The 15,047-nt window shown below is 37.9% G+C and overlaps 1 protein-coding gene across 1 annotated transcript; it reads left to right on the forward strand.

The window, feature by feature from the left end:
• The first annotated feature begins 13,955 nt into the window (after positions 1-13,955).
• On the forward strand, positions 13,956-14,732 carry LOC100353333 (large ribosomal subunit protein eL42-like). The gene has a single exon (XM_070069500.1). It carries the CDS (start codon positions 14,021-14,023, stop codon positions 14,291-14,293), a length of 273 nt encoding a protein of 90 aa, XP_069925601.1. The 5' UTR covers positions 13,956-14,020; the 3' UTR covers positions 14,294-14,732.
• Positions 14,733-15,047: the final 315 nt, after the last annotated feature.

Below are 15,047 nucleotides of genomic sequence, written 5' to 3' on the forward strand. Positions count from 1 at the left end.
GAGTACTAGTTATCGCATTAAATCTCAATGTATAGCACATTAAGGACAAAGATCCTACATGGGGAGTAAGTGCACAGTGACTCCTGTTGTTGACTTAACAAATTGACACTCTTGTTTATGGCATCAGTAATCATCCTAGGCTCTTGTCATGAGCTGCCAAGGCTATGGAAACCTTTTGAGTTCACTGACTCTGATCATGTTTAGACAAGGTTGTAGTCAAAGTGGAAGTTCTCTCCTCCCTTCAGAGAAAGGTACCTCCTTCTTTGATGGCTCCGTTCTTTCCACTGGGATCTCACTCACAGAGATCTTTCATTTAGGTTTTTTTTTTTTCCCCAGAGTGTCTTGGCTTTCCATGCCTGAAATACTCTCATGGGCTTTTCAGCCGGATCCGCATGCCTTAAGGGCTGATTCTGAGGCCAGAGTGTTGTTTAGGACATCTGCCATTCTATGGGTCTGCTGTGTATCTCACTTCCCATGTTGGATCATTCTCTCCCTTTTTTATTCTATCAGCTAGTATTTGCAGACACTATTCTTGTTTATGTGATCCCTTTGGTTCTTAGTCCTATCATTATGATCAATTGCGAACAGAAATTGAACACTGGGACTAGTGAGATGGCATTGGTACATGCCACCTTGATGGGATTGAATTGGAATCCCCTGGTATGTTTCTAACTCTACCGTTTGAGGAAAGTCAGCTTGAGCATGTCCCGAATTGCACATCTCTTCCCTCTCTTGTTCCCACTCTTATATTTAACAGTGATCACTTTTCAGTTAAGTTTCAGCGCTTAAGAATAATTGTGTATTGATTACAGTATTCAACCAAAAGTGTTAATTAGAACAAACAAAAAAAATACTAAGAGGGATAACATATTAAATTGTTCATGAACAGTCAGGGTGAGGGCTGATCAAGTCACCGTTTCTCCTAGTGTTCATTTCACTTTAACAGGTTTCCTTTTTGGTGCTCAGTTAGTTGTCACCTATCAAGGAGAACAAGTGGTATTTGTCCCTTTGGGATTGGCTTATTTCACTCAGCATAATGTTTTCCAAATTCCTAACAGGGATCACTTTTCAGTTAAAATTTAAATACCTAAGAGCAATTGTGTGTTAATTACAGAGTTCAACCAATGGAACTAGAACAAAAAAATACTACATAGAAAACCTAACAGACCCATAACTGAGACAGAAATTGAAACAGTAATAAAGGCCCTCCCAACAAAGAAAAGCCCAGGACCAGATGGATTCACTGCTGAATTCTAACAGACATTTAAAGAAGAACTGATTCCATTTCTTCTCAAACTATTCAGAACAATTGAAAAAGATGGAATCCTCCCAAATTCTTTCTATGAAGCCAGCATCACCTTAATCCCTAAGCCAGAGAAAGATGCAGCACTGAAAGAAAATTATAGACCAATATCCCTGATGAACATAGACGCAAAAATCCTCAATAAAATTCTCGCCAATAGAATACAACAACACATCAGGAAAATCATCCACCCAGACCAAGTGGGATTTATCCCTGGTATGCAGGGATGGTTCAACATTCGCAAATCAATCAATGTGATTCACCACATTAACAGACTGCAGAAGAAAAACCATATGATTATCTCAATAGACACTGAGAAAGCATTTGATAAAATACAACACCCTTTCATGATGAAAACTCTAAGCAAACTGGGTATGGAAGGAACATTCCTCAATACAATCAAAGCAATCTATGAAAAACCCACAGCCAACATCCTATTGAATGGGGAAAAGTTGGAAGCATTTCCACTGAGATCTGGCACCAGAAAGGGATGCCCACTCTCACCACTGCTATTCAATATAGTTCTGGAAGTTCTAGCCAGAGCTATTAGGCAAGAAAAAGAAATTAAAGGATACAAATCGGGAAGGAAGAAGTCAAACTATCCCTCTTTGCAGATGATATGATTCTTTACTTAGGGGACCCAAAGAACTCTACTAGACTATTGGAACTCGTAGAAGATTTTGGCAAAATAGCAGGGTATAAAATCAATGCACAAAAATCAACAGCCTTTGTATACACAGACAATGCCATGGCTGAGGAAGAACTTCTAAGATCAATCCCATTCACAATAGCTACAAAAACAATCAAATACCTTGGAATAAATTTAACCAAGGACGTTAAGGATCTCTACGATGAAAATTACAAAACCTTAAGGAAAGAAATAGAAAAGGATACCAAGAAATGGAAAAATCTTCCATGCTCATGGATTGGAAGAATCAATATCATCAAAATGTCCATTCTCCCAAAAGCAATTTATAGATTCAATGCAATACCAATCAAGATACTGAAGACCTTCTTCTCAGATCTGGAAAAAATGATGCTGAAATTCATATGGAGACACAGGAGACCTCGAATAGCTAAAGCAATCTTGTACAACAAAAACAAAGCTGGAGGCATCACAATACCAGATTTCAGGACATACTACATGGCAGTTGTAATCAAAACAGCATGGTACTGGTACAGAAACAGATGGATAGACCAATGGAACAGAATTGAAACACCAGAAATCAATCCAAACATCTACAGCCAACTCATATTTGATGAAGGATCCAAAATCAATCCCTGGAGTAAGGACAGTCTATTCAATAAATGGTGCTGGTTAAATTAGATTTCCACATGCAGAATCATGAAGTAAGACCCCTACCTTTCACCTTACACAAAAATCCACTCAACATGGATTAAAGACTTGAATCTACGACCTGACACCATCAAATTATTAGAGAGCATTGGAAAAACCCTGCAAGATATAGGTACCAGCAATGACTTCTTGGAAAACACCCCAGAAGCACAGGCAGTCAAAGCCAAAATGAACTATTGGGATTGCTTCAAATTGAGAAGTTTGTGTACTTCAAAAGAAACAGTCAGGAAAGTGAAGAGACAACCGACAGAATGGGAAAATATATTTGCAAACTATCCAACTGATAAAGGGTTGATAACCAGAATCTACAAAGAAATCAAGAAACTCCACAACATCAAAAAAAACAACCCACTTAAGAGATGGGCCAAGGACCTCAATAGACATTTTTCAAAAGAGGAAATCTAAATGGTCAACAGACACATGAAAAAATGTTCAAGATCACTGGCAATCAGGGAAATGCAAATCAAAACCACAATGAGGTTCCACCTCACCACAGTTAGAATGGCTCACATTCAGAAATCTACCAACAATAGACGCTGGAGAGGATGTGGGGAAAAAGGGACACTAAACCACTGTTGGTGGGAATGCAAACTGGTGAAGCCACTATGGAAGTCAGTCTGGAGATTGCTCAGAAACCTGAAGATAACCCTACCGTTCGACCCAGCCATCCCACTCCTTGGAATTTACCCAAAGGAAATGAAATTGGCAAACAAACAAGCTGTCTGCACATTAATGTTTATAGCAGCTCAATTCACAATAGCTAAGACGTGGAACCAACCCAAATGCCCATCAACAGTAGACTGGATAAAGAAACTATGGGACATGTACTCTATAGAATACTATACAGCAGTCAAAAACAACGAAACCCGGTCATTTGCAACAAGATGGAGGAATATGGAACACATCATGCTGAGTGAATTAAGCCAGTCCCAAAGGGACAAATATCATATGTTCTCCCTGATTGGCGACAACTAACTGAGCACCAAAGGGGAAACTTGTTGAAGTGAAATGGACACTATGAGAAACAGTGACTTGATCAGCTCTTGTCCTGATGGTTGATGTACAATGTAATACTTTATCCATTTTAGCATCTTATCTTTAAACTATTCTTCATTCCTCTTTGCTTCTGTCTCCAAATTTTTCTGCCTCTGTTCGTCCATTTCTCTTTGTGTGTCTCTTTTTGTCACCATGTCTGTGTTACTGTCTGTCTCTACCTGTTCCCATCCCAGCTCTATGCTCTGTAAGTTTGTAAACAGAAAAGCTCAGTTATAATGAGTATCCTTAGCACTGTAACTGTTGTCCTGCAATGCTATTTCTCACTGAATTGTGTTTTTATAGGTCAAAATAAGAAATATATAAGAATAGCTTATAATGTCTTTCATTATGAATAGCAGGCAAACTGTTGAAGACTACGGGATTCATGTCAAAAGGGCTCATGTGCTACATTGAGGAGGCTTCCATGACCAAACTTGGGCCAATTTATACTTAAGTTTTTCAATACTTTATTAGGGACTGTTTCCTACATGCCACTAAAATGTTTACACCCTTTCATCTATCCCTAGATGGTACCATTCACATTCTATTCTACTGGCTTTATCACACATCTATCCAGCTACCAACTCATTAATCTGGTGCTATTTTGGATGCATTTCAAGTAAATTGCAGCCATCAATGCTCTTCTTCCTAATTACTAATGTCCACTTCTAAAATACTGGAAATGGCAAACAAAGGTGACCCTAGTAACAGGCTGAGGTCACTGGAATGAAACTTGAGGGAGGCCAAGGGAAAGGATGCATGACAAATGTAGAGGTTAAGTGCTCCTGGAGACGAAGTCCACAACCTTGACAGCTTTGCCAGGAGCATTCACGGGTACATGGTCCCCTCAAGTCCCAGACTAAATCATTTGTCTTCATACGCACATGTTTTTCTTGTCTCCAACTTTATTGGTACCAGATCCTTTGTCTAATTAAGTAGGAAATTCTGGAAAATAATTTTTACCCTAGGATAAAACAGTTGCTTTTATGTTAGACTTCAAAATTCTAATAATTGAAGGAAAAATAATGAGCATGTTCTTCATTATGTTCACTTAGCTATGTAAAAAAAACCACCAGCATTTTATTCCACATTTCAGACATGCAGTACTACTTGGAGCCTCCTTCTTAGACTGTGCTTACTGCTTTTGTCCTTTAAAGAACTTTAAACTTGCTGCTACCCCTGCCTAGAAAGGCCTCTTTCAGAATCACTTTGGCCTGGATGACTTCTGTTGCAAATTCTGTATGTTGATACAGAACCATGTGTGTGTCACACACATTATACATCCTATACACACATAATCACACACATGTAAAATACTTTTTATATGTTCTAGAATGTTTAAATGCAGAACACCTGCCCATCCACATATATTTACATATACTCAAATATTTACCGATGCATCAACTTTTCATCAATCTAAGCTATTTTCCATAGCAGTCATGGCTGGTAGGAGATAGCAGTGAATTGTTTGCTATATACCTTCTTGTACATAAGCACATGTATGCTTATGTGTATATATAAGAATGTGTGTATATAAGTTTATACTCTTACACCTTATCAAAGATGTTTTCTCCACTTTTGTTGTTGCTTTGGTCAAGGATTTGGAATGCCTTCTCAATAACTAAAAATCTAGGGGTGGGGAATTCTGAGATACTAGCACACTAACTTTATCAATCAGCCACAGTATAGTGGAATAAGAAGTTTAACTTTATAAAGGCTATGTGAGATTCAAAATGCTATTAGGTCTTGCAGTCCACAGGCCTACCTGTATGCCAAAGTCATGATTTAACACTTTGATACTGGTTCCTGAACATACCATGCTTGTGGTCCTTGAAATGTCTATATATCCTTGTTAATGTGGATAGTATTATTTACCTTGTAATAGAAGCTGTGGAGTTACTGTCAGAGAAGCCTCAAACTTTACTGTCATTGGCATTTGCTGTGGGTACAGCATGTTTCGATTTAGCCATTGTAATGCAAATATTTTAGTCACTGTTACACTACACATAAATTTTAAGACATTGGTTTCAGAGAAAATTATATTACATTAATTTAACTCCTTGACTGATTTTTTAGAGTAAAATTTCTTGCAACTTCATTTTAGTCCATAAAGTTAATTTCATCAGGATCAATTCTTTTCAATTTAATTTTTAAGACTAATGTCCAATTCATCAATCAAATGCTACTTACCCTGGTTTCTGCCACTGGGGATTTTCTTCAGTGGATGTTATTTCTACTAAATCCAATACTCTTTGTTCAAGTTTTGTCCATGTAAATTCATCAGGGACATATGATCTTTTGATCTTTTTACTCAGTTCTCAAAATTCAAATTTTAAAAGCTAATGTATTTATTTTTTATTTAATTTTCTAGTAATATTTACTATAGATCGGATATGAGATTGGCTTATTGATTTATATTAGCTAATATTAGGAATAGTTTGTGACAAAGAGGTAGAAAAAATACAAAAAGATGTGGTGGGCCCAGGAAAGAAAACCTGTAAGAAGAGAGAAGAGCAGGTGGCAGCAGGGCAGAGGGAGAGAGAAGCTTTCTGGTGCACTAAGAGCTAAGCAATGGATATGAGTGTGCTGTGTATGCAAGGCAAGTAGTCAGGACATTGTTGGAGGCAAGTGTTCTACACATTCTGCTTAATGCAAACCATTTTGTAACGTTCATCTTTAGGCAAGCTTCTTTTATTCACTGAACTTGGAATCAATGAAGGGGAACTGGACTTGTCCATCTGGACTAAGAAATACATGAAAAGGACCAATACTCCACAGTTACATTATAAGTAATTCAGAGATAAAAATTTATAATTGTTTTCTGGTCATTAATGTTAATAAATTTTAATTTGAAGTCGCTTATAATTTTTATTTTTTTAGGGGATAAATAGAAAAAAATACATTCTTAAGGTCCATAGCATATATCATAGGTGGGACTTCTTATCTCTGCTATGGCCCGGGAGTACAGTGGAGGATGGCCCAAGTGCTTGGGCTCTGCACCCGCATGGGAGACCAGGAGAAGCACCTGGTTCCTGGCTTCAGATCAGCACGGCGGCCATTGGAGGGTGAACCAAAGCAAAAGGAAGACCTTTCTCTGTCTCTGTCTTTCTCTCTCTCTCTCTCACTGTCCACTCTGCCTGTAAAAAATTAAAAAAAATTAACTAAAATTTTATGTGTTTTGCAAACACAATATAATGCCTTGAAGTAGACATGCTAATTAAATCTAGCTGATTAACAATTGCATTACCTCCTGTAGTTATCATTTTTGTGGTGAGAACAGTAAATCCTCTTTGCATTTTTCAAGAATTTAGTGTATGGTCATTAACTGTAGTCACTATACTATCCAATAGATCTCTTAAACTTATTCCTTTCATCTAATTATATTTACATATCGTTTGACTTCTTTCTGTCTTAACTACCTCAACCTGGTAACCACTTTTCTCCTGTATCTGTGAGTTCAGTTTTGAGAGATTCAACATGTGTCTTTCTAAGCCTGACTTATTTCACTTAATAATAAATCCTCCAAATTCAGTCATGTTGTCATGAATGATTATTTTTAATGACTGGGTTGTAACCTGTTGTCTTATAGCACATGTTCTCTTTTCCATTCATCTGCTGATGGACACTTAGGTTGATTTTATGTTTTGGCTATTGTGAATAGTGCAGCAACGGACATGGTAATGCAGATGCTATCTTTGACATGCTGAATTCATTTTCTTCAGATACACAAAGGGGCTTTAAAAAGTTCATAGAAAAATTCACACTATGAAAATGTGTAGAGTTAAAATCTTTTGAACAAAATAGTTATTTTTAAATTCCACTTTCCATGAACTTTTTAAAGTACCCTCGTGTACTCAGTAACAGGATTCTTGTATCATACGGTAGTTATTTTTTTTCTGAGAGATGTCCATACTGTTTTCCATAATGGCTGCAATAATTTAGATTCAATGGGTGGTGCACTTTCAAATGACAGACATCACAACCACCAAGCTGCATTTTTTTTCCAGAAAGTCATCTGCAACATCTTGTATTTGGAAAGATCTTGCCATACTATGCATCTGCCAAAAATTCACTGGGTAACTGAAGGGAAGTGATCCCTTGTCAGCAGGCCCAAGCTTCTCAGGTACAAAAGGGAATTGAACTTTGAGATGTTTTATACCTCTGGCATTTGAGATGTTTACATAGGGTCATTTAGTGGGCATTGTATAAAGGAGGAGAGATCAGTGTCAACACAGCTTTGCTTTTCCATGTTCTATCTGATGACTGGGACACTTTCATTATTGAACAGCTGCCATCCCTTCTACCATTATCGACACCAGCCTGTGGTAGGACAGGGGCAGAGGCTTGGGGCTGACCTCTGGTTAATGGGAACTGAGTGTAATCAATCACATTAGCTCAGTGGGGAGCTTTGAAAATTACATTAGCTCATCCAACAAAAGTGAATCAGCCAATAATTTATGTGATGGATTTGCAATGAGAATATAGAGGTCTTTTTACCCCTCTTCTTTGTGTCTTTCTGATAAAGAAACAAAAGGAAAGCCAGCCCAAAATAATAACAATGTCACGTAGAATTTATAGGTTATATTTGAACAGAATTTCATCCTCTAGCTATTGGCTTGGTAAATGAAGACAAGAATATTTTAGGCAAGGATTTTTTGTTTCTTTTATATAATCTACTAAGGTTCCTGGTAAATATTTTAGATGAATGTTCTAATGGTTATTAATATATATATATATTTTACTTATTTGACAGACAGAGTTAGGCAGTGAGAGAGAGAGACAGAAAGAAAGGTCTTCCTTCTATGGTTCAACTCCAACCCCCAAATTGTCGCCATAGCTGGTGCTATGCCAATCTGAAGCCAGGAGCCAGGTGCTTCCTCCTGGTCTCCCATGTGGGTGCAGGAGCCCAAGCACTTGGGCCATCCTCCACTGCCCTCCCGGGCCACAGCAGAGAGCTGGACTGGAAGAGGGGCAACCGAGACTAGAACCCTGTGCCCATATGGGATTCTGGTGCCACAGGCGGAGAATTAGCCAAGTGAGCCATGGCACTGGCCCCTATTAATATATTTTAAAAAGGTAACAGTTTTGGAATATTGATTGGATTTGAAATCCTTACAGGAACATTTCTATGCTAAGTCTTTATAAACCAGTAGTATGAATGAGAGAGCATGAAGTATTATTAGTACCATGATTTTAGAGATTTTAGCTCTGAGTGAAGATGAGTGTGGTAAGTAGGCATTTATTTGCATGGCAGCATTTAATGAGAAGCAGCTATGTATTAAATATATTAATTTAAATATGTAGCTCAAATACTGGGCTAAATATTTTATAGGTAATATGTTAAGAAATCTATTGGAGAGATTATTTCACAGATGAGAAATAAACTTAATCAATTTTCTTACATTCCTTAATCAAGTTGCCCTGTAACTGACAGATGATTGAAGAAAACCGCAGAGCCTTGAGCAATACTCTTGATTCTGGCTATATATAAAAAATCACCCATGGGGCCAGCGCTGTGGCCCAGCAGTTTAAAGGCCTGGCCTGAAGCGCTGCCATCCCTTATGGGCACTGGTTCTAGTCCCGGCTGCTTCTCTTCCAATCCAGATCTCTGTTATGGCCTGGGATAGCAGTAGAAGATGGCCTAAGTCCTTGGGCCCCAGCACCCACGTGGGAGACCGGAAGAATCTCCTGGCTCCTGGCTTCGGATCAGCTCAGCTCTGACTGTTTCGGTCATTTGGGGAGTGAACCAGTGGATGGAAGACCTTTCTCTCTGTCTCTACCTCTCTCTGTAACTGTCTTCCAAATAAATAAAATCTTTAAAAAAATCATCCTTGAATTTATAAACAACTACGCCATCATCAACTGTAATAACAATGACTTGTTAAGTCATCCTTGGGAGAGAGGCCATTTTTACTTGTTTGCTTTTTTAAAGATTTATTTTTTTGAAAGGCAGAGTGACAGAAAATGGGGGAGAAACAGATCTTCCATCTGCTGGTTCATTTCTCAAATGGATGCAATGACTAGGTTTGGTTCAGGCTGAAACGATGAGCTCAGAACCTCATCCAGGTCTCCCATGAGAGTGGAAGGGACCCAAACACTTCAAATATCATCCACTGTCTTCCCAGGCACATAAACAGGGAGCTGGATTGGAAGCAGAGCAGCCAGTATTTGAACCAGTGTGCTACTGGCATTGTAAGTGGTGGCTTAAGCAGCTGCACCACAATACTGGCCCCTATCTTTAGCTTTAAGGGATTTCCTCAGCTCCACAGGAAATTATTATGGGTAGCCAGAACTGACAAGGGTGACTGAGAGTCAATATGGCATTCTAGGCAGATTGTAGTTTTTAAAAACACCCTAGAATATAACTAGTAATCATAAATGAATAGAAATTTCAGTGGCCTTCAGGAGATAACATGCTGATTTTTTGGTAGTAGACAATTATCAACCATAAATGTGCAAATTTCAAGTCAGTCTCTGCACTGCAAAACCTTAAGATTTTTCAATTAGATTTATTGGAAGAGTTAGTGTTCCCCTCTTCATTTCACAAAGAAGAAAGGTAAGGAGAATAAACTGGCACTCTGCAGTTCTGTGAAAGGAAAGAGAAATTCCTCCCAAGCAGGTTAAGCTGCAACCACCCAGGTAAAAGGAAGCCCCGCCGACTTTGGAGAAGGATGAGGATATACAAGGAGTTGGATGCAGGAGGCAGTATTATGCAGGTGGAGGATGGAGAAATGGGACCCAGGAGCTGTTTCTCAAACTCAGGCAGTCTGTTCCTCTCAGCAGTTCAGACAATACCTGGGGAGAGTTGTGTCTGGTCCTCTATGTTACCTGTGAAGAAGTACATGGAAAAACGGGATGATGTTTTGAGACAATGACAAGGCCATTAAGGGATGAGAACAAGTCATTTTATAAATTGCTGGAGGAATTTGGATCATCCCTTGTTTCTGAATGGGGAACAACATATGTACTGGGCAATTTACAAATCTTTAAAAAATATTTGAAGATCAAACAGAAACATTATATTTTATCCAGCTGGGCACAACTGAAAGCCATGAACAGGAGAGAGAAGTATACATGGTTTACTTAAATATGAGAAACTGTTTCCAATAACCAAAAATACCTGGATTAGTTATAGGGTATAAGTAAAATGACAGGGATTGGCTATTACATTATTACTGAAGCTCTAAATTTGATTTGAATTTGGATTATATTTTAAAATTAGAACTTTAATGTCTCTTCAAACAACTTGTCACAAGCTCTGGGAAGGGCATGGTTAGTCCCAGGCAGAGTATGTGTTGCCTCTTAGCTGTATGGCTAATGGATAGATAAAACAGATAAAATCATGCTGTTTCACATAGGAGGGTAGAGAATTGTATGCTGCAGTAAGCCAATATTTAATTGCTACTTACAGAAGCTAGATAAATAGTCATTAGTCACAATGTGGAGGGGACTGATTAATCAAGAAGCTGAAAGCAGGGAGCAGGAATATTCAGAGATGATAAAGTGCTAAGATGAGTTTCTGGAACAGATTGCTTATGGCTGTGACTTCTGCGTGATCCCAATGTTTTCATAAATGACCTGGGTCTTTTCAAGTCAGTAGGGTTGACTTTTAGTTAATTTTCACTTAAATGGTATTAACCACTTTCAAATTATGTATTTTATGTTTTCAACGGACTGGATAGTACTTAAGTCTCAAAACAATTGTATTTTTGCATCTGGATAAATAAAAATGATTTTAGCATGGCAAAGGAGAGGAGCCTCTGAATTAGAAGTCAGGGAACATGGTCCTGATGAAAACAACTATTTCACCTTAAACAGATCATGAAAATTTGTGAGTCAGTTTTATCACTGGTGCAATGTCTAGACTAAATATGATTGTGATGCTCAATTTTTCAAGTTTAAAATTACGTAATTACATTTTTATCCCTTAATTGTTATTATGGCCACTATCCTTATCTTGATTCTTGGTGTCACCTCTCACTTAACCTGGGACTCAGTCTTTTTTTATGAAACGTTCTTAGACAAGGATTATAAGTATTGAATAAAGACATAGTCTGAGCCAATTATGTTTGTGATGCTCTGAAAAATTAGGGCTATAACTCAGATGACACCAGCATTTCTTTGAAGTCCTGCCTTGTCAAGATGTCATGGCATTGGTGAAGTTACCCTTCCTCACCACGAATAATACTCAGGCAAAGTTACACAGCTCAATTGTAAATTCAAAAAGACTTAAAATTATTAAACATTGGTTTTGTGTAAGTCATTTTTAAACGCTAACTTACAAATATATTGACTAATGGTGCCCAGGGATTTCCTTCACTATATAGATCATTCCTATGTCCTGGGCAGTATGTAGTGTCTATTCTGTGGAATCTCCACCTCTACTTCCTACAACCCAGCTGTGAAAGCATTGTGTCTAGACTACTAGGGAGCAAGGGGATGCTCTTCCTGTGTTATAGAAAGAGTGGATCTGGATGGGATGATGACTTTACTCTTCCTCATGTTAAGTATTTAAAATACACCCTTACAACACTGGTTTTGCAAAGTTTATGATGACTACAAAAGATTGTATGGATATGTATGAGTGGTCTGCAAAAAAGTTTATGAAAAAGTGGGCATTGTGGTGCAGTGATTAAGCCACTGCCTGGGATACCTGCATCCTATATCAGTGCCCAGGATGGAGTTCTACAGCAGCTTCCCATCTAGTTATTTGCTAATGTACCTGAGAGGCAGATGGAGATATCCTTCTGGCTCTCCCTCTAAAAGCTGAAAGCTAAAGCAAATTTAGTGAATTATAGGTATAATAGATAAAATGTAAATGTAGGCATAATGTTTTGCTATTATTAAAAATACTACTATGAAAGTTTAGGGTGTGTCCCCTATTGCTAATGAGAAGAAATTGAGTCTACAAGAAGGAGAATGTCTGGGTCATTTAATTTCTATATATTGAGCTTTATCTATGATGTAATACCAAATGATTTTCCATAAAAGGCTGGTCAATTCATTAACACTATATCTTCATAAATGCTTGAAATGCTCAGAATTCTTAATTTTGCTAATCTAGCAAATATAACATCTATTCTGCAAATATAACATCTATTTAACTTAGAGTTTTTAGAAGTTTTGACTACAAAATATTGTATGGATATGTATGATTGGTCTATAAAAAAGTTTATGTATGCATGTCATTTAGTGTTAATTGGTATTTCTTGATGACTAACAAATTTGGTGCTCATTTTATGATTCTTGGTCATTTTTATTTCCTATCTTATGAAATGCTAGTTTTCTAAACCCACCTGGGATTCTTAGCTTCAGGTTGAACTTGAAGCTCCTTTATTCATTTGGAATAAATTTTTATATATGTTGAAATATAGGAAAAAGATTCTATCCTCTACATATGAAAATGCAAATCAAATCTGAACATTATGATTAGTGGCACATTATGCCTGTGATTATAAAGCAAGGTGAAATTATATTGCAAAAATTAAAGGAAGAAAAAGCAAGGAGAGGGGATTGAGGGAAGAAAGGAAGTATGGTTATCTTAGAATTATATTAATGGAATACATGAAATACTTTTTCTTTATATTAATAAAAATTCAAAAAAAAGACATCTCATCCCAGTTAGAATACTTATTATCAAAAAGATAAAACATAAAAATGGCTTGCAAGGATGCAGAGAAAAAGGAGCTCTTAACCCCGTTGATGGGAATGTAAGCTAGTGCAGGCTTTATGGAATGCAGTATGGGAGTTCTCTCCTTGTTTTTGAAGATTTGTTTTGAAAGGCAGAGTTCCAGGGGAGGGGTCTGGTGCAGAGAGAATCTTACATTTGCTGATTCATTGCCCAGATGGCTGCAGCAACCAATGCTAGGTCAGGCTGAAGCCATGAGCTAGGACTTTCATCTGATTCTCTCATTTGGCATCAGGGGATCAAACACTTGGGTCATTTTCCACTGCTTTTCCCATTAACAGGGAGCTAGATTGGAAGTGGAGCAGCCAGAACAAGAATTGGCACCCATATGGTATGTTGGTATTGCAGGTGGTAACATTATATGCTACGCCACAATGCGAGCCCCGGAAAGTCCTTTAGAAAAGCTAAAAATACATGAACCATATGATACAACTATTTCATTTCTGGGTATATATATATATATATATATATATATAGAAAGGAAATGAATTCAACACATCAAAGAGATACTTGTTTACTTGTGTTTATTGTTGCACTATTCACAGTAGTCAATATGAAAACAGTCTAGATGCCCATCAGCAGATGAATGGGTAAAAATGTGTAAATACGCTTTCCAAGCCGATAACGTTCCAGCAACATGGTGAACGTTACGAAAACCCGCCGGACCTTCTGTAAGAAGTGTGGCAAGCACCAACCCCAAAAGGTGACACAGTATAAGAAGGGCAAAGACTCTCTGTATGCCCAGGGAAAGCGGCGTTATGATAGGAAGCAGAATGGCTATGAGGGACAGACTAAGCTGATTTTCCGGAAAAAGGCTAAAACTACAAAGAAGATTGTGCTGAGGCTTGAGTGTGTGGAACCCAACTGCAGATGCAAGAGAATGTTGGCTATTAAGAGGTGTAAACACTGAATTGGGAGGAGATAAAAAGAGAAAGGGGCAAGTGATCCAGTTCTAATCTTCATCTTCTGTTTTGTTATGAAGACAATAGAATCTAAAGGTTACCACTGTTCACTTCATTTGGTCTTTTGGAAGGGAATGAACCAGAGCCATCAATAAAACTCCTCTTGGAACATTAAAAAAAAAATGTGTAAATACACAAGGGTTCTCAGTTTCGAGATGTTCCCTAGGTTGCCTCACTAGAAACCTGAGGTGTTAAAGTAGTGCTCATAAGGCCTATTTTTGCCATAAGTGCTTGATCTTTGTCTTGTTCTGTAAACCCCAACAGAAGCCACTCTGATAATCTTTTTATACTCTTATCTTGTGTATGTGCAGCTTATCCTTGTGTCAGACCCAAACACAGACTTCTCATCTGCACATCTCCTTCATCTCTGCTACTTTGCCCTGCAGATCCCAGCTACTGCAGCCACTTCAGCTTTTCTGAGACTCCCACTCTTTGCTTGGAATTCATGCTAGAGTTTGGTTGAGAAATTGTCCCAAGAGAGCCAATATGATTGACATTGCTTCATGAATTGTCTTTCTCTTATGGCTTACAGTAAGTCCTTAATAGCCTGCTTTTTGATGCTCAAAAAAATGCCTCACATATTTTGTGAATTTGTTTAATTTTTTTTATGCAGAAAGTTAGTCCAAAGCCAGTTACTTTGTCCAAATTGGAGCTGGGACTTTCATTCCATATTTTGGTATATCATCAACCACAGTGAAAGCC

Source organism: Oryctolagus cuniculus, chromosome 2 (genome assembly GCF_964237555.1).
Source record: "Oryctolagus cuniculus chromosome 2, mOryCun1.1, whole genome shotgun sequence".
NCBI lineage: Eukaryota > Metazoa > Chordata > Mammalia > Lagomorpha > Leporidae > Oryctolagus > Oryctolagus cuniculus.